Below are 18,106 nucleotides of genomic sequence, written 5' to 3' on the forward strand. Positions count from 1 at the left end.
TGAGGTGGGCTGGTGACCTGTTTGCCCCCAGGGCAATTTACAGGAGGTGTTTCTTCGTCATTTCTGTGACCTGGTTCTGCTCACTTGGGCTCTGGGTTCACCAGTGACTGCCTTTGTGTGCCCTGTCCTCGGTGCCTTGAATTACTCGCTCCAAGGAGCTGCTGCTCAGATAAAAACGAAACCACATGCCTCACACCATGAATTTGCTGCTACGGCCTTCCCGGGGCTCCAGTGCTCCTGGGATCCGGTGGTCAAGCCCCTTCCCCCCTTTACTGGCCATCGGACAGGAATTGAAGCTGGGATACAGTTTACTTTTCATGGGTTAGAAAATCCAACACACTTGCACTAAAGTTGTGCCTGGAATGACCTTTGTGTCAGCAACAGGAGTGCTGCACAGACTTGTTATAAACGACCAGCACTTTTATTACAGACACAGGAACACGTGATTTCCCAGACTGGATCGACAGAGTTCAGGGCCGGATCCAGCCCACGGCTCGTTTTTGTTCCAGTCTGACTGGAACACGGCTGTGCTCCCCGTTTGCAGGTGGCCGGTGGATGCTGCTTTCGTGCTAGGATTTGTCCGGTAGCTACTACTGAGACCACGTGGCCTGGAAGACTAAAATATTAGCTCTCTGGCCCTTTGCAGAAAGAAACGAGCCCATCCCCATTCTAAAACTGTGGGTCCTTGGCGTGAATGCAGAGTTGAAAGAGGTTGACATCTCCTGGTCTGCTCCCTGCCGGGGGCCCTGCTGCCAGGCATGTGGTTTGAGACTCCAGCTTCCTCTGGGTCCTGGGGGGCTGGGGGGGGGGGCGGCCTGCTGGCTCTGCCATGGCCCATGCCCCACAGAGCAGAAGAGCTTTACTTTAGAGGCATCTCTGACGCGGACACCCTCCTCTGACGGTCTGCCCGCATTACCCTGCTGACGCCTTGTTTCTCAGCAGTTCTGTTGAAGTGGCTGCACAGGCAGTTTCTTCTCACGCCAGACTCGCAGCCACGCCGGGAGGATGTTGCTGAGGGACGGCTCCTGCTCCGGAACCGCCCTTGGCTCCCCGTTGACTTCCAAATCCGGGGCCGACCCTCCGCCTGCCTTCCAGACCATTTGATGTCAGAGGACTGCTCCCAGCGCTCGTGGTCAGAGGCTGTCCTGTCCCCGGGGGCTGTCTGAACTTCCCTCCCACCAGCCCACGCCTCCTCACATCACTGATCTTTGCCCTGGGAGTGTTGTGGCAGCCCCGTTCGGTGCCCTCACGTCTGTGACACCGCACTTCTTCCGTGTGGCGCCCCAGACGTGGATTTCTCCCCATACAGTGTGTTCTGGTTCCCGTGGGTCCCCTGCTGCTCTGTCCCAGGCCCCCGTGTCAGAGGCTGTGCTGGGGACTGTGTCTTTCTGCTGTCCTGAGACCGTGAACCCCCACTGGCCGGTCTCCCGGTCAGGGTCAGGCTGCCTGCAAGTCCTCTGGAGCAGGCCCCGTGCGCAGAACCCAACCAGAAGTCGCACAGAGTGTGCACATCCGTGAGAGTGCCCCTTTTATGTGCGCCCTCTGTGTGCCGGCTATGACCTCGGAACACTCACCCAGGCATGGTCCTGCCTCACAGATGGGGAAACAGGCTCAGGACGGTGGACGGGGCCACGAGCTGTCAAAGCTCGATTTTCCCCCCCCCTTTTAAAAAATATTTTTAGGCCCTGGCCGGTTGGCTCAGTGGTAGAGCGTCGGCCTGGCGTGCAGGAGTCCTGGGTTCGATTCCCGGCCAGGGCACACAGGAGAAGCGCCCATCTGCTTCTCCACTCCTCCCCCTCTCCTTCCTCTCTGTCTCTCTCTTCCCCTCCCGCAGCCGAGGCTACATTGGAGTAAAGATGGCCCGGGCGCTGGGGATGGCTCTGTGGCCTCTGCCCCAGGCGCTAGAGTGGCTCTGGTCGTGACAGAGCGACGCCCCAGATGGGCAGAGCATCGCCCCCTGGTGGGCATGCCGGGTGGATCCCGGTCGGGCGCATGCGGGAGTCTGACTGCCTCCCCGTTTCCAGCTTCAGAAAAATACAAAAAAAAATTTTTTTTTTTTAAATGAAGGCTTAAAATAACATGCGGTAAAACGGACGGAGTGGGTAGATCATAGGTGTTTTAAGTCGTTGCGTTGTAACATACGCATACATGTGTGTACCCACCACCTGTCAAAGGCAGATTTGAGCCTGTGGCTGCCCTGCTCCAGCGCCACGCCGTCCTGACCAGGCGCACTGCTGCAAACAGCCGTGCCTCCACATCCCCTCCACGGGGTCCGTACCATGTGTCTGTGTGTCTGTGCACACACACCGCTGCCTGCTTGCGTGCTGCAGTCACCTGGGGACCTTTGAAAATACTCCTGCCTGGTGGGCTCTGCTCTCACAGGTGACGTCACCCTCCTGGTGGGGTGGGGGTGGGGGGGCAGGTGCGCTGTGTTTTAAAAGCTTCCCAGGTGATTGTAGTTCAGGCCCAGGCCCCACTGCGCGAGGCAGGATAAGAAAGAAGGCTCACGAGAGAGCAGCCCGACTTCCAGGTGCTGCTCTTAAGAACTTGGCTTCTGACGGTGGTGTTCCTGCTAACCTGGGCCCTTTGGAAGAGGAGCCGTGGTCTCTGATGCCTCCTGTCTTATGACATTTGTGACGGCACTGAATTGACGGTCTCCCTTTGGGGCTGGACCCCGTCTCTGCGGTCGGCCTGCTGGACTTCGGTGCCCTGAGAGGGGAGCCTTCCCGGGGTGCGGCCGCCTTTCCCGCACACACGGGAGGGCGTTTCTCGGTGAGCTGGAGGTGAGCCGGTGCTTTTAGTTTGTATCTGATTTAAAAGAGAAAAACAAGCTCTGTCATCCTGAGCGGGGTGGGCTTGCTGCAGAGAGGGAGTCCAGGGAGCCGGTTCTCACAGCAGGGCCCCTGGGCACCTCTTTCGGCCTCCCCTGGGGAACTGGTTGGAACTCTCGGTTCTCAGACCTATTCCAGACCCAGACCTGCCCGTTCACACACTCGGAGGTTGGTGCCAGGCAGGCTGAGTGAGAGCCACCGGTGACTTCGCTGCCACCGAAGCCTGAGAGCCGCAGCGCAGGGTGGCGGGTGAGTGCGGGCACGGGCCCCTGTCCCGCCAGCGGTGTGGTCCTCAGCCCCAGGTGCCGCAGAGACCCCGGAGCTCGACCAAACTTGATACTCCTGGACCTCACCCCAGGGCTGGGAATCTGTTCTGTTTTGTTTTTAACCAGGTGCTCCAGGAGATTTTGAGACGCAAGCCCATATTATATATATATATATATATATATATATATATATATATATATATATATATATATATATATTTTTTTTTTTTTGACAGAGACAGACAGAGAGAGGGACAGACAGGGACAGACAGGAAGGGAGAGAGTTGAGAAGCATCAATCCTTCGTTGCAGCTCCTTACTTGTTCATTGATTGCTTTCTCACATGTGCCTTGACCGGGGGGCTGCAGCAGAGCGAGTGACCCCTTGCTCAAGCTGGTGAGCCTTGCTCAAACCAGATGAACTCACGCACAAGCTGGCACGAACCTGGGTCCTCCCCTTCCCAGTCCGACACTCTGTCCACCGCGCCACCGCCTGGTCAAGCCGCACGCCCGTTATTTTTTAGTTGTGGCAGAACCTGATGAACGTTGCCTTCCTATAATAATAACTTCCTGTTCACTCGGGGCAAGGTGAGGACACTTCCTCTTTTGTTTTCCTCCTGGAATTTTATCTTCTCGGTCTCTTAAAGATCAAGAATTCTGCCGTCAGTTCTGTTGCCCGTTCGGTAAAGGTGGTCGTCCCCTTTAGCATGCGTCTTCCTCATCAGCGGATTGTCCATGGCCACGTAAAAGCCACGCATTGGCTCTACGGCTTTGTGTGTACTTGGTTAGTCCATCTTCTCAAAATCGTGCTATAAGTGACTGAAGACATTAGGCTCTGATCTGACTGCCCCACAAAGCGTGATCTGGACGGGCATCCTTGAGGCCGAGTCAAGGAGGTCAAGACCCTCTTCCTTCCTGTGCCCCCTGCGAGTCACCCTGCCAAGAGCAGGCTCGAGGCCGGACGAGAGCAGCAGGCTCAGGCGACACCTCTCTCTAAAAGAGCTGATCGTTTTTCTTTTGCTGCTTCTCTGGCCCCCTCCTCCACCCTTATCCGTCATATAAGTGTCCATACTTGTGTGGTATTTTATGACAGGGCACACCTGCGGATACACTGCCGACTATGCACGTTGTTAAGCCCCGTGGCAGAGGTGGAGTGGGGCTTCTTCTCACTGTCCCACCTGCCCCCCGCCCTTCCTGCCACTTCCCCTGTCCCTTACTGTCGTGGTGGAGGTCACCAGGCTGCAGTGTTCCCAGGGGACTCTGCCTAGCTGTGTCCCTGTCTGTGCTGCACCTGGCCTCTTCTGGCATCTCTCAGGACTCACCACAAAGGCCTGGGTGGAAGCCCGAGCACCCCCCACCCGGCAGTCGGCCACCTTCCTGGGGGCTCCCTCCAACACGTGGACCTGTCACATGCCTCTGGTAGAGCACACAGTCCATCCTGCTGGCTTGTGTCTCAAAGCAAAGGGCTGAATAAACGAGACCTTTGTTTGTACTGGCCCAGAACTTTGAGAACTTTGAGGGGAGTATTTGAAAGCCGTTTTCATGAGGCCAGGACCCGCTAAATTTCTTTCCTGGACAATTGCAAGTGCTTGGTGTTTGAAAAAGAATAACCTAGCCATGTAACTAGTGCTGAGTGAGCTGTGGGCTGCCTTGAGTGGGTCGGAGAGCACAGTGGAAAGGGGAAGCAGAGTTGGAATGCAGGGACAGAAGTGTACAGTGATGTCCCGCTGTTGGTCACACGTGGGTGCCTGGGCCAGCATCAGGACACTGTGCAGAGCTCCCCCCCAGGGCCAGAGGCGACGCTTGGACCGTGGTCAAGCGTGTTCCTGTGTCAGCGCCATGCAGCTTGCAGGATCACTTGGGGATCTTGAACGAAATGCTGGGGCCCAGGCCTCTGCAGACTGGTCAGAAACTGGGAGGGCCCAGGTACCGGAAATTTTTAGTGCTTTCTGAGTGCGTGGTGAGCCTCGGGCTAAAGGAGCTCATTTAAATGCGTGCAGTTGGAAGTAAGGCTAAGAAAAATCGTTGGCTACTATTTGTTGTTTTATAATAAAATTGAATAGAACAGAGGTATGCTGGTTATCACAGGTGTACACAGTGTGTGCACATGGGCACAGGTGCCTGGGCATTGGGGGTGTGTGGATGTGGGGGTGTTGACAGGAGGGCGCATGTTTATACATTTGGAGGAAGGCTAGATCCCTTTCTTTAGCAGCAGCCACCCTGATGAGCTGACAGCCGGTCTCCCCAAAGATGGAATTCTGCCTCCACCGTGCTCAGTTATTTCCTGGTCGTTCCATTGCCACTGTAGCGACTCGGTCCTTTCCTCTCCTCTCTTCTTTTAATAACAGTCAAGCTCTCTTTCTGCTGGTATTCATTTCCTCACTCCCCCCCCCCCCCATTCATTATCCACATGACAGCCCTCCCTGGTGTCACCCTTAGGCTGGCAAAGCCTTTGATGTCCCCTGATGACCACAGATACGTGGTCAGAGCTAGCCCTAGCACTTACACACGTGTGCTCTTGACTCCGGACGCCAGCCCTGTGGGCTAGCCCCTTATCCCCAGTTTGCAGATAGGGAGGCGGAAGCATGGGGAGTCTTGTGCAAGGTCACAGACTGGGGGCCGCCCTGGCCCTGCACCCCTCTGCCTCTCCCCACTCTCTCTCTCCTCTGGGGTAGAGAAAGGCCGCTCCGTAGGAGGGACTTTGCATCCATCGTGTCTCATCTTCACACCCATCCTGGTAGGTAGACATTATTCTCATTTCATAGAAATCAAGGTTAAACGCCTCGCCCGAAGTCACAGAGCTGAGAAAGGAACTACCAGGTGGGATTCAAATCAGGTGTTCCTCCTTCCATGACCTGCATGTGGTTGTTTAATTTCTTCAGGGCGTCAGCTATGGCCCCTCCGGCCCACCTTTCCTGCTCTGTGCCCTTCCGTAGTTAAGTCATGCCACCTGACTTTGCTCACGCTGTTCTCTTTGCTGGAGGGTTCATCCCTCCCCAGCGGGGGCTCTCAGACCCCCCCACGGGCATGTTTGTCTCGTCTTGCTCATGCACCTTGTGTGGAATGTGTGAGTGGCAGGAGAGGTGGGCCATTTACATTCTCCCCCCGTCAAGAAGCCCAGAAGTGAAGCGTCTCCTCTTGACACCCTGCCCCACGTGACGTTCGCCTCATGAAATGTAACATCTGGTTGCTTTGTGGGTGGTTGGGTCCAGGTGCACCTCTCTGCTCGGGGGCGTCTTGAGGCCGGTGGCATCCCTTCCTTCTTTTTCTATCTTTTGTGCCTAAGGCCTTATCGGGCCAACAGCAGATAGTAAAGATTTGCTCAACAAATGTAAGACAGACAAGCGTGCCAAGGTGGGGGCAGTCGTAAAAATGTCCCTTCGGTGGGGCTAGCGGACACAGAGCAGTCGGGAAGGCATGTATTTGCCTGGTGGCCTCTAGGGACACCTATATCGCTTGGCCATTTCTAGAAGAAAGCGAAGAGCTAATGAGTATCCTGATGAGCTCGTCAAGCTCGTAGTGTTCTGCCTTCTAGGTTTTTGTTTCGTTCTGTTTGTTTCCTTTGGGGACGCTGACCTCCTGGCGAGAAGCGCCTGGCTCCTGTGCCCTCCCAGGATGGGCTTGACAAGTAAATCGGCTGTAGTTGGGAGCCCGTAACAAGCATTTTCACAGGACACGCGGGCCCTAAGTTGCTTTAGAGGAGGGGAAATCATGCTCCCTGAGTAGAGGCAGAACCTTGCAGGGTGGAAAGGGGCCAAGAGAAACTTCTTTGCTAGTGAGAAAGTCATTTTTTTATTTTCTTTCTTTCTTTCTTTCTTTCTTTCTTTCTTTCTTTCTTTCTTTCTTTCTTTCTTTCTTTTTCTTTCTCTCTCTCTCTCTTTTTTATTTATTTTAAGTGAGAGGAGGGGAGATAGAGAAACAGACTCCCATATGCACCTCAACCGGAATCCACCTGGCAACCCCCCTCCAGGGCCAATGGTCTGCCCATCTAGGATCATTGTTCGCAACCAAGCTATTTTTAGAGCCTGAGGCAGAGGCTTCACAGAGTCATCCTCAGTGCCCATAGCCAACACGCTCAAATCAATCAAGCCATGGCTGTAGGAGGGGGAGAGAGAGAGAGAGAGGACAGGGAGTGTGGGAGGAGTGGAACAGATGGTTGCTTCCCCTGTGTGCCATCACCAGGAATCAAACCTGGGACTTCCACATGCTGGGTTAATGCTCTACTACTGAGCCAACCAGCCAAGGCCAAAAGTTAATTCTTTAATCCAGTAATAAGGGTTACAATACTAAGTAAACGTGTTTTGGACTCTTCAGGTTTAAATCACCTTGCACATGTGTGTTTTTTGCATCTGTTACAAACCTCCAGGTGGGAGGGCTGGGAGGGGTAGGTGTGCCAGGAGGCCAGAGAGGGCTTCCTCCATGGGGTCCACCGGGATTGACACGGAGATTTTGTTTTTGCACCTGCAGGTGAGCGTGCTGACCACCCTGGAGCGCAGGTTCAACCTGCAGAGCGCAGATGTGGGCGTGATTGCCAGCAGCTTCGAGATCGGGAACCTGGCGCTCATCCTCTTCGTGAGCTACTTCGGGGCGCGTGGGCACCGGCCACGCCTCATCGGCTGCGGGGGCATCGTCATGGCCCTGGGCGCGCTGCTGTCGGCGCTGCCCGAGTTCCTGACCCACCAGTACAAGTATGAGGCGGGCGAGATCCGCTGGGGTGCCGAGGGCCGCGACGTCTGCGCCGCCAACGGGTCGGGCAGCGACCGGGGGCCGGACCCTGACCTCATCTGCCGCAGCCGGACCGCCACCAACATGATGTACCTGCTGCTGATCGGGGCCCAGGTGCTCCTGGGCATCGGTGCTACCCCCGTGCAGCCCCTGGGCGTCTCCTACATCGACGACCACGTGCGCAGGAAGGACTCCTCGCTCTATATAGGTAGGGGGCGGCCCCGGCCTGGGGGTCCACACATGGCCATTTGGTGTACTATTCAAAGTTGGTGATATTGAGTAATTTTTTTTTTTCTGTAATGGGAATTTTGTGCTGGAAATGGATATTTCGGAAGAAATAAGTCATGTGTGAGTTTTTAAAAATTATTTTGTGCTGTACAGTTTCTGATATTTTATACTGAAAAGGGTGGAAGTCATTTGCGGGTTACCTGGTTCAGAAATATCGAAGTGGCGGATTGCTCAAACGGCAAACGGAAGTGCTAGCTGTTTGCAAGGCGGCCTGGACACCTGGGTCATTGGTCATTGCTTCTGGGTCCTGCTGTGTGGTCGTTTGTAAAGTGAGGGCCAGCCTACTTAGCTTCTCCATCCCTTGGTTACCAAGCATAGTTTTGCCTCCCACAAACCATTGGATTAGATGACAGGTACCCAGTCACCGAGTGCTAAGCTTTGAAAAAAAACTACCTCTACCTGCGGGAGCTTTGAGCCTTCCCCAAATCAGTGTGCCTCGAGATACTCCGGTTCGTTCTAACATGGCAGTTTGGGTTACCGTATCATTTGCACAGAGGTTGACACGAAGCTTTCTACCCCACCAAGCCTCCAGGACACGCTGCCCAAGCTTTCCGAGCCAGGAGGGTTTAGCAGCGTCACAAACCTGACTGCTGATTTTCCTCTGGGGCCTTTCTGTCCCAGCTGTGAGGAGTACGCTTCTGGTGAACGAGTATGTTGCAGGTGTATGTTTCGGCCCTTTATAGACAGGCTCAAGGTAACTTGGGAGCCTGGTCATGACCTAACCACGGAACCCAAAGTAGACGGGTCAGGCCAGAGACGGCCAGCCCCTCTCCCCCGTGGCCAGAGGCTCCGTAATCGTGTCCAAAGCTGGGTGCGCTGGGGACAGGAGGCTCAGGAAGTCATTGGCATTTTGCTACTTTTCAAGCTTGAGTGGAAGCCACTCCCTATGACCCTGTTGCAGATTAGGACATGGACCAAAGCGTGTATCCAAAACAGGTTCCTGACGTCCAGCCAGACAGCTGGGCTCCGATGTGACGGATGTCACCCGAGGACTCTGGGAGAGAGGCTTCCTGGCAGGGAAGGGAGCAAGTAGATCAATCAGAGCCCAGAGAAGGAAATGGAGAGAGAAAGGCTGAGTTCCTGTCTCTGATGATGGAATTAAGGAGAAAAATGTCTCCCCAGATTCCCTCTTCAAGTCCTGGAAGTGCTAAATCACCGCGGCTCGGGCTCCCTGCCCGGAACGGAGGACGCAGAACCCCCTTCTGGAAGTCTGTGCTGACAGGCTGGGCGACGGGGTTTCCCCGAGGTGGGGGGAGGGGGCCTGGTCTGTGTATCTGAGGCTGTAGGATGAGGAGGCATTTGGGTTTCGGGTGTGGGAGGTGGAGCTGGGGCAGAGGGGCCTTCTCGGGCTCTGAGCCCGTATCTGTGGGATTTGCAGTGAGCTTTTGTTAGGAAGACTATATGGGCCAAATTTCTGCTTGGACGTTCTTTTCCTCTGTGGTAGTTAAGCTGTCAGCGAGCATCTGCTCTTTGCATGGTGCATGGATATCTTGGTGGCTCTGGCCCATCTGGCCAGATTCCAAAGCATGACAGCATAGGACTGTGGAGATGGACCCTCTGAGTGTCTCCTAGCTGGTTTCATGGGTCCGTGTTTCCAGGGAACAGCAGAGAGCAAGCCTTCTGCACAGACTGGCCGCGGTAGGTGGCCTTGAATTCCATGCATGGCTGGAGTTCTCCAGGAGCAATTTAAGAAGGCCATTGTATATGCAGAGAGCATAGCCGCTCCATTCATTTATTATGCAGGTCATAAAAAGTATTAGTGATCATGAGGCTATTTTAGTGTTTATCTGCTGTTCCTGAAGCCACTAAATTTGCCTTGGGAAGTATTTGGGGGAGCCCCATGGATGGAATCGATATGAATTATGGCCTCTTAATTCCAGAAGGGATTGGCGCCGGGATCGTGGCTGTGACCACGGACCCACTGGCGTGGAACGGCAGTGTGCCTCCGGGTTCCAGCTCCCGACAGCGAGGATGGGGGCCCGCGACCAGCCGTCCGGTCGTGTGCCCGCAGTGCGAGGGCGCACTGGAGACCGAGAGGATTAGAAATACCGCGCGTGTCACACGCAGCTTGTTTGCAGCTGGCCCTTCCCCTTGGATGTCAGCGGGGACGGGGATGAAGTCACACAGTGCTCGAGCTGTGATCAGCGGTGACAAGACCTGCCCCTGGGCTGCCTGCCTCGGCGGGTCGCCAGATGGGTGCCCTCTGCATGTCTGTGGCCATGTCACTGACCCCGCTGCAACCAGGGGGGAAGTGACGCATGCCGTCTTGAGTTAAGCTGATCTCCTCCACTGAAGTGGCTATTTGCTTTGGCCTCTGGTGGCCGAGCCACTGCCAAGCGCCCAGATTCCTCAACAGGCCATTCACAAGGGGCTTCTCTGGCCGGCGCCGTTTCTGCTTTGGGGCAGGAGCCAAGGGGCTCATTACCGGGGACAAAACCCAGTGAACGGGAACACGGCTCTGCTGGCAGGCCTTTTACTACAGCACAGTGTGGAGCCAGGCCTCACGGCACGGCGAGACAGTGACCCGTGGGTGACACGTGGCATCGTTCTAGAGGGACGCATGAGGCAGCGTGGCAGTGGAGACCATTCGATAGGGGAGGGGAGGTGTCCAAGAATTAACCCTTTGAGAGGCCACTCATTGCACTAATCCATGTGGTGACCTCCCCTTAGCCTGCTTTTCTTAGCAGCCCTGTTTCCCCAGGTTCAAAACAGGGCATATTGTCCTGGAGGCAAGAATGAATGAGTAGCCAATGTCACGGACTCACTGTGTCCTTTTGTTAGGTCGCTATGTCAGTTGATTGTTGACCGGTTTTTCCTTTGAGGAGAAACAAGCCAAGATGAGAGCGTGTTAAAGATTTTAGAAAAATAACTTTATTTCTAGTTTTTTTTAAAAAAAGTATTAACACTGTTGACATCTTGGGAAGTATAAAGAAAGAATAATTAGAAAATAATTACTCTTAGCTTTATGCTTGGGTAAAGTCTTTTTTGTGCATCGGTACTCTTTTCTACAAAAATAAATGTGTTTGTAATAAACAGGCACTTTGCAATTTCATTTCTCTTTAATATTTCATGAGCATTTCTCTGTGTCACTAAATATTCTTTTGTGACGTTATTACTGCGTGTTTAATATTCCCCCATGAGTACATGCCTTAATATTTAATGACATGGGTTTTTAAATTTTTTTTTAGTGTTATAAATGAAGCAGACAGTACACTGTGGTTCTGGGAGTTTAAGTAACTTGCCTAAAATAACTTAGGTGAGTGGGGCTGGGCTCTAGCTCAGAGAGTGGCATTTCTCTGCAGGTGTTTCTGGATTCTGTCACACGGCTGGCTGGGTGGGGGGTCGGGGGCTGGCGGATGGCCCAGGGGGTAAGGTGCAAGGCAGGGCATTCCACAAAACAGCCTTCTTGAAAACTTTGGGACATACAAACCATAGGAGCCAGGAAGGTGGGAGGGGAGCAGTGTGTCTCAAGGCCTAGGAAAGAGGTGCTGTTGGGATGGAGAGGAGGCAGCGAGCCCGGCAGAGGGGTGGGAGCGGGATGGAGAGGGAGGGTGCTTTCTGCTACGGTTCCGCTTAGGGTTCCGCAGGAGGTGGTGCCCTGGTTCCTGGTGCTGTGAGGACAGATGGGCGCAGATCAGGGAGGCTCCTGAGGCGGGGGCCACTGCTGTGCCCTGTGTTCTGCTCACCTCTCTGAGAGTGTGGGCACCATACCCCTCGTGGCTGCTCATTCCATTTTAAGCCATGACAGCCATTAGGAAATTGTCCTGAGGTTGACTTAGAAATCTGTCTGTCTCCTGACAACTTTCCACGTGCTGGTTCTGGTTCTGGTTCTGGTTCTGCCCTCTGGGCCTGGCCTGAAAAAACTGGGATCCCTCTTCCGTGGCTGGGTACTTCGGCCGATGGCGGGGCACCACCCTGAAATTTAGCTCTTTTGTGCTGGGACCTCTGTTCTTCGATGAGGTGGCTTCCGGCCTCACTTCGGCCACCATCTCCTTCTTGAAGACGGTGCTGAGGATTGGGGAGCTTTTTACCAGGGGACAGAAACTAGATGAATGGCTGTGGGGCCTGTATCACTGTGCTAGGGTTGCCAGAACGAAACACCAAGGCCGTGGCTTCAGTTTCTCACAGTCTGGAGGCTGGAAGTCCAAGATCAAGGTGTCGGGCAGCTTCCTCCGAGGCCTCTCTCCTTGGCTCCCAGGTGGGGCCTTCTCCACCTGGTCTTCCTTTCATGTGCCCATCCCTAGGGTCCTGTGTGGGTCCTAACTCCTCTTCTTCGAAGGACACCAGTTGGATTGGATTAGGAACCTACCCATGTGACCTCATTTAACCTTAATGACTTCTTAAAGGCCCTGTTTGCAAATACACAGTACAGTACAGTTACATTCTGAGGGTTAGGGCTTTAACATGTTCATTTTGAGGGGACACAGTTCAGCCCATAATGGGTATCAAGGTGACCAAGACCCAAAGCAAACCCAAGATTTCCATCTCTTTTGTCCTAACTTTTCTATAAGGAGCTACATTGTCATGTTGGTTTTCCAAGGTAGCCAAGGAATTGAGTGTGTAGTTTTTGTCTTTTTTTTAATGGTTCATTTTGAAATAATTATCGAATCATAAGCTGTTGCAAAATACAGGGAAGTCCCCCGCCCCCTTCGTCTTCTCTCCCTCACGGTAGCAGCATCTTGCATTACGCCAGGACACCCCTGTTAGCCCCGCTGTCGGCTCAGATCCCCCCCGTCGTGCATGCATTTGATTGTATATCTCTGGGCGGTCTGTGTATGGTTCTGTGCAATTGCGTGACATGGGATGATGTTTTTAAAATGCAGAACGGGATCACGGTACAACTAGGATGTTTTCAGTCAGGCAAGTGTGTTTGGCAGACAGGTGGGATGGATGGCAGCTGGCTCTTTACGGATGTCTCTTGCAGGGACCTTCTGCATTCCCAGGGAGAACGGGGACCCTTGTGGGATGTCCCGATACACAGCGCAATTGCTCCAAGCCGGGAGGCCCCATTTAGTAGACGTGAATGTCCCACGTTTCCCTTTATCACATATATTGAAACCCAGCACAACCCTCCATGTTCCAGTTAATGATGCAGAGAGAGGTATTCTCAGATCTCATCTGCCCATTGTTTGTTTTAGTACAAAGGTCACTACGACACCAGCCAGCAACCAGAGAGAACCACATTTTCTTCTGGAGCCCTGGGAGCCAGGACACAGTTCACGAGTTTTTATTTTTACTTTGACATTGGGTAAAACGCGTTTAAACTCTCTAAAGAGCTTGGGTCAGATAGGGATCAGATACACGGTGACTGCAGTTCATCTGGAAAAATAATTAAAAAGCTGTCCCTCATGGGAGGTGAGCATAGCTCATTAGACTCGTTGCAACTTCATTGATATTGAGGTTTCCCTCGTTAATTTCTTTTTTCTAAAATTAATGACAGTGTAAAGCCGGTCAGCGTGTTTTGGCCGTGTTCCATTCCTGCCAATCACAGGCCATTTTTTGGTGTGTTTTAGCTCTTATCTGACGATTCCATATTTTCCGGGCTGGTAGGTGTGTCTCATTCATTTCCAGCTGCTCGTAATTCGTGCCTCAGGGTTCGTGGAACTGCTGTTGTGCTCACTGCCTGGGTGACCTTGGACAGGTCTCCAGGCACGGGCTCTGGCGTCCTGACAGCCCTGTGGTTCAAATCCTGGCCCTCCGCACCCCTGCCGATGGGATTTTGGACACGTTTCCCGTTGGCCCGAGCCGGCTCCCTTATCCGGAAGACAGGTTGGGATCTACCTGGCAGGGCTTCGCCTGGGCGTCTCTTGCATCAGGGCTCATGTCTGTGGTGGAGGTCATTAAACACCGTCCTATCCACCCGGATAGTCATGTCACCTCCATTTCCAGGTGTAGAAACTGAGGCGGGAAAAAGCAACCCACTTATTCAAACACACAGGCGGGCCTTTTGCCGAGTGTAGTTAAACCCTGATTTTAGACACTCCATTGAGGAGATCTGAGAATAGCAGCAACCTCTTGAGTGCGGAATAAAATCAGCAGGGCTCTTCTCTGTCTGCAGACCACTTCCTGCGGCTCATCCCAGAATGTACAGTGTTGGCGACACCCCAGGCAGTGGGTCGGCAGGTTGATCCATTGCATCTGGAGGCAACCTGCCTCTTGCCCTAGCATGATGTATTATTGGTTGACTTTCTGGCTTCCAACACGCTGTTTCTGAACTTGCTTCTGAATATTGGTGCAGTTTTTTGAAAGAACATATTCTCGTTTTAGTAAAGTTGGGAAAAACAAAAATATAGTAAGAAAACTTCAAGACTCTATAATCCAGGTACTTGTAGGATATACTGTCAATATTTAGGTATATTTCACTCCAGCATTTCCCCTTTGTATGCATTTTTACTTAGTTAAACCCATCCCACAAGTAAACCTGCTTTTCATCAGTTGATATATTAGAAACTTATTTTATGTGTCATGAATAATGAACGTTGTTTCAGATCATTGGCGTTAGATTTTGTCAATCTGGAAACGCTGGAATTTGCTTGTCGGGTCTTTGGGGGTGAATACCTTTCTGGCCATAGCCTTGTCTGCATTTGCTGAAAACTTGAAAAGCTTAGGTTAGTTCAGATAGATTCGACCCGAGCCGGAAATCAGACGTCGGCTTTGCTGTGACTCTCCCCGGAAGACGGATGAGGGAGGCACCAGTTGTTAATGAAAAGAGACGGGGCCAGCCATGAGGGCTGGTGCCCTGGTTTGGCAGCCCAGCACCCCCCCACACACACACACACACCGCTCAGGGGTGGCAATGCCAGGGGCTGCAGGGACTCGGTGAACGAGAAAAGCAGACAGTGTGAGGCTGGGAAGCAAGGGTTCTCACCTGGTCCTCGGCCATTTGTTGCCCGGTGGGAATGCAAAGTCAGTCTTGACAGATATTCCGATGTTTAAGACAACGAAAAGTTCATATTTTTCAAATGGGCCGAATTGCCAACTCATTGACATCTTTTGCGAACCCTCTGTGGGTCCGCGCCGTGTTGGCCGGCTCAGACGCGTCGGCGGCTTGCCATTTTGGACTCCGCGGTCTGGACCATCCATTTCAGATTGCACTGGCCTTTCGAATAGCAAATAAAGAAGGAAGAGAGGGAGGGAGGGGGGAGGGGGAAAGGAAGGCAGTTGCACGTGCCAGAATAAATAGTGCTGTCTGCTGTGGTTCCAGCCCATGGTTGGGGAAGGGGAGGGGCTCTCGCACAAACACAGGACCGGGCAGCAGAAATGAGTGAGAGCCTCCCGCCGGGCGGGCGACCCCTGGGGGTGCAGTTCTGGCTGAGCCATTGCTTCCTGTCTCCTAAGAATGGGGATTTCTGAATGGAAAAGGAACAGAGCCATTTTTCCAAGCGAAGCATGGCCAGATGAAGAAAAATGCTCCTCCCTGGGGCAGCGTGTGGGGGGTGGAATCCGGAAACCATACCGTTTGGGATTTGCGGGAGCCGGCGGATGATTACTGCCTGTTTGAGAGCATCTTTGCTAAGAGGTTTTAGAGCCCAGCATGAAGCAAGACCCCGGAGGCCCGGGTTGGCCCAGCAGAGGCCGGGGTAGGTGAAGACCCACCAAGGGCGTGTCCCCTCCGTGAGCTCAGACACCACTGCTCACCACTGTTTACCAGCAACCTCCTCCTGCGCCCACTGCTGACAGCAGCCGGGTTACTTTTCCTTTCCACTGTTCACACAGGTATTGCTCTTAAATGAAAATATTTTGAGGTAGTTTCCCAAATAACATGTATACTGTATTTTTTGCTCCATAAGACACACCTAGGGTTCTAAGGAGGAAAATAAGAAAAAAAAAAAATTCTGAACCAAATGGTGTGTTAAAATATTTAATAAAATACCGTATTTTTCGCTCCATAAGACCCATGGGCATTTTCCCCTCCACTTTTGGGGGAAAAAATGTGTGTCTTTTTTTTTTTTTTTTTTTTGTATTTTTCTGAAGTTGGAAACGGGGAGGCAGTCAGACAGACTCCCGCATGCGCCCGACTGGGATCCACCTGGCACACCCACCAGGGGGCGATGCTCTGCCCATCTGGGGCATTGCTCTGTTGCAAACAGAGCCATTCTAGCGCCTGAGGCAGAGGCCATAGAGCCATCCTCAGTGCCCGGGCCAACTTTGCTCCAATGGAGCCCTGGCTGCGGGAGGGGAAGCGAGAGACAGAGAGGAAGGAGAGGGGGAGGGGTGGAGAAGCAGATGGGCGCTTCTCCTGTGTGCCCTGGCCGGGAATCGAACCCGGGACTCCTGCACGCCAGGCCGACGCTCTACCACTGAGCCAACCGGCCAGGGCCAAAATGTGCATCTTATGGAGCGAAAAATATGGTATTTTTCTTTTTAGATTATTTCTAGACTATTTACTTCTCCTTTCTGGGCAAGAATAATCTTGGCTTTTTTTTTTTTCTAATATTTCCTTTTTTTCCCCCTTTCACCGACAAGAAGCATTTTGTGGGGCCCTGGGTGTGGGTGGCTCAGTGGATAAAGCATCTGTTGTTCCAGAGATTGCAGGTTTGATCCTAGTCAGGGCACATGTGAGAAACAGTCAGTGAGTGCCAAACTGAGGGGAACAACTAAGTGGAGCAACAGTTTGATGCTTCTCTCTCCCCCCCTCCTCCTCCACCACCACCCCCATCAAATCAAAGGAAAAAATTTAAAAAAATTTCTGTGAGAAGAGATACCATAGATACTTTGGTGCCCGTGGAGGGTTGTGACTTGCTGTTGGGACACTGGGCTTGGGGGTTAGTGGCCTTCCCCTTCAGTGAGAAGTGAGTTCTTCATCGCCAGAGAATTCTCTAGTGTTAGAACACTTCACCAGGGTGCCTGTGTTGTGGACGTTTGCTTCTGTCTGTCCGGCCCCTTGTTTTTGCACTGGGAGGCTCCTGCCTCGGATCCCAGGTAGCTCGTGCAGGCTGCAGAAATGATTGTGTGGTCTAAGCATAACCACCTGTGACACAGAGAAGGGCTCTGGTCTCTAACGATTGGCCAAAGGAGTGAGACATCCACCACGAGGTTTTACAAATGGACTCGCAGAGAGAGAAAGAAAAAGCCAGGGGTCACTTTTTCTTCTAGGATCATTCACGATAAGAACAGTGAACGACCAGAGATTCCAATGGCCATCTGTGCTGCCCCAGACAGAGAACTTGACCTAGGAATGAAAATAGCACAAGAAAAGTATACTGGTGGGGGGGGGGGGGGAGGGTAAGAGGGCCTCCTGGATCCAGCTGTGCCTGAAGCCAGCACTGGCCCCGAGAATCCCAGTCAGCCGAACACATGAGTTTATCCTTCCCAGTGTTTAGAGCCGCCAGGATCCTGCCCAATCAGGCTTGAATGCCCTGTCATATCATGTGAGTGTTGGACTGGATTGCTTTCCTCTTGAGGTTTGACCAAGTATCTTCCAACAGAGAAGAGTGTATTTGTCTAGGAAAACATAAATAAGGCAGCTTGTCCTCTGATCAAAGGGCTAGTTCTCTCATAATATCAACATATTTTCTCGTGAATGCTCTCAAGAACCAAACAACTGACCCTCTACAAGAAAAAGGAATAGGTGGAAAGCTCTGGTTAGTTCTTCATTTCATTATTGGAGTTGCAGGACAGGGGACCCAGAGGCCTGAAGTAATGCCCCCTCCACTCTCTCCCTAGCCACCAAAGACAAACACACCAGTGGTTAAAAATAACCTGTTGGCAAGCTTTGTGCAGGAACAGGGAGTGTTTAAATAGCACATGGCTTTGTGTGGGCAGGAGAGTGTTGAGCTCGCTCAGCTTATTCAATGGTGCTCTCTATTGAATGGAAAAAACAGAACCAACCCCGAACTCCTCTACCTGACGGCAGTTGCCGAAGCTCCCTCTGCTCCCGTGAAGGGCTTCCTGTTGTCCCGCGTGAATGAGCAAAACGAGCAGGTGCCATTCCCAACTTGGCTTTGCCATTTCCTTTCTGCCAAGCCGTGTGTGTGTCCCCCTACATGCAGATAAAA

General features: G+C 52.8%; 1 protein-coding gene across 2 annotated transcripts in view; it reads left to right on the plus strand.

Annotated features, from left to right (window-relative positions):
* Positions 1–18,106, plus strand: part of SLCO3A1 (solute carrier organic anion transporter family member 3A1) — a 309,333-nt gene that overhangs the window by 58,232 nt on the left and 232,995 nt on the right. For both annotated transcript variants that reach the window (XM_066354829.1, XM_066354830.1), the window contains exon 2: positions 7,563–8,028. In XM_066354829.1, coding sequence (XP_066210926.1) covers positions 7,563–8,028 — 466 coding nt within the window. The remainder of the gene's footprint in view (positions 1–7,562; positions 8,029–18,106) is intronic.

Source organism: Saccopteryx leptura, chromosome 13, assembly GCF_036850995.1.
Source record: "Saccopteryx leptura isolate mSacLep1 chromosome 13, mSacLep1_pri_phased_curated, whole genome shotgun sequence".
Classification (NCBI taxonomy): Eukaryota; Metazoa; Chordata; class Mammalia; order Chiroptera; family Emballonuridae; genus Saccopteryx; species Saccopteryx leptura.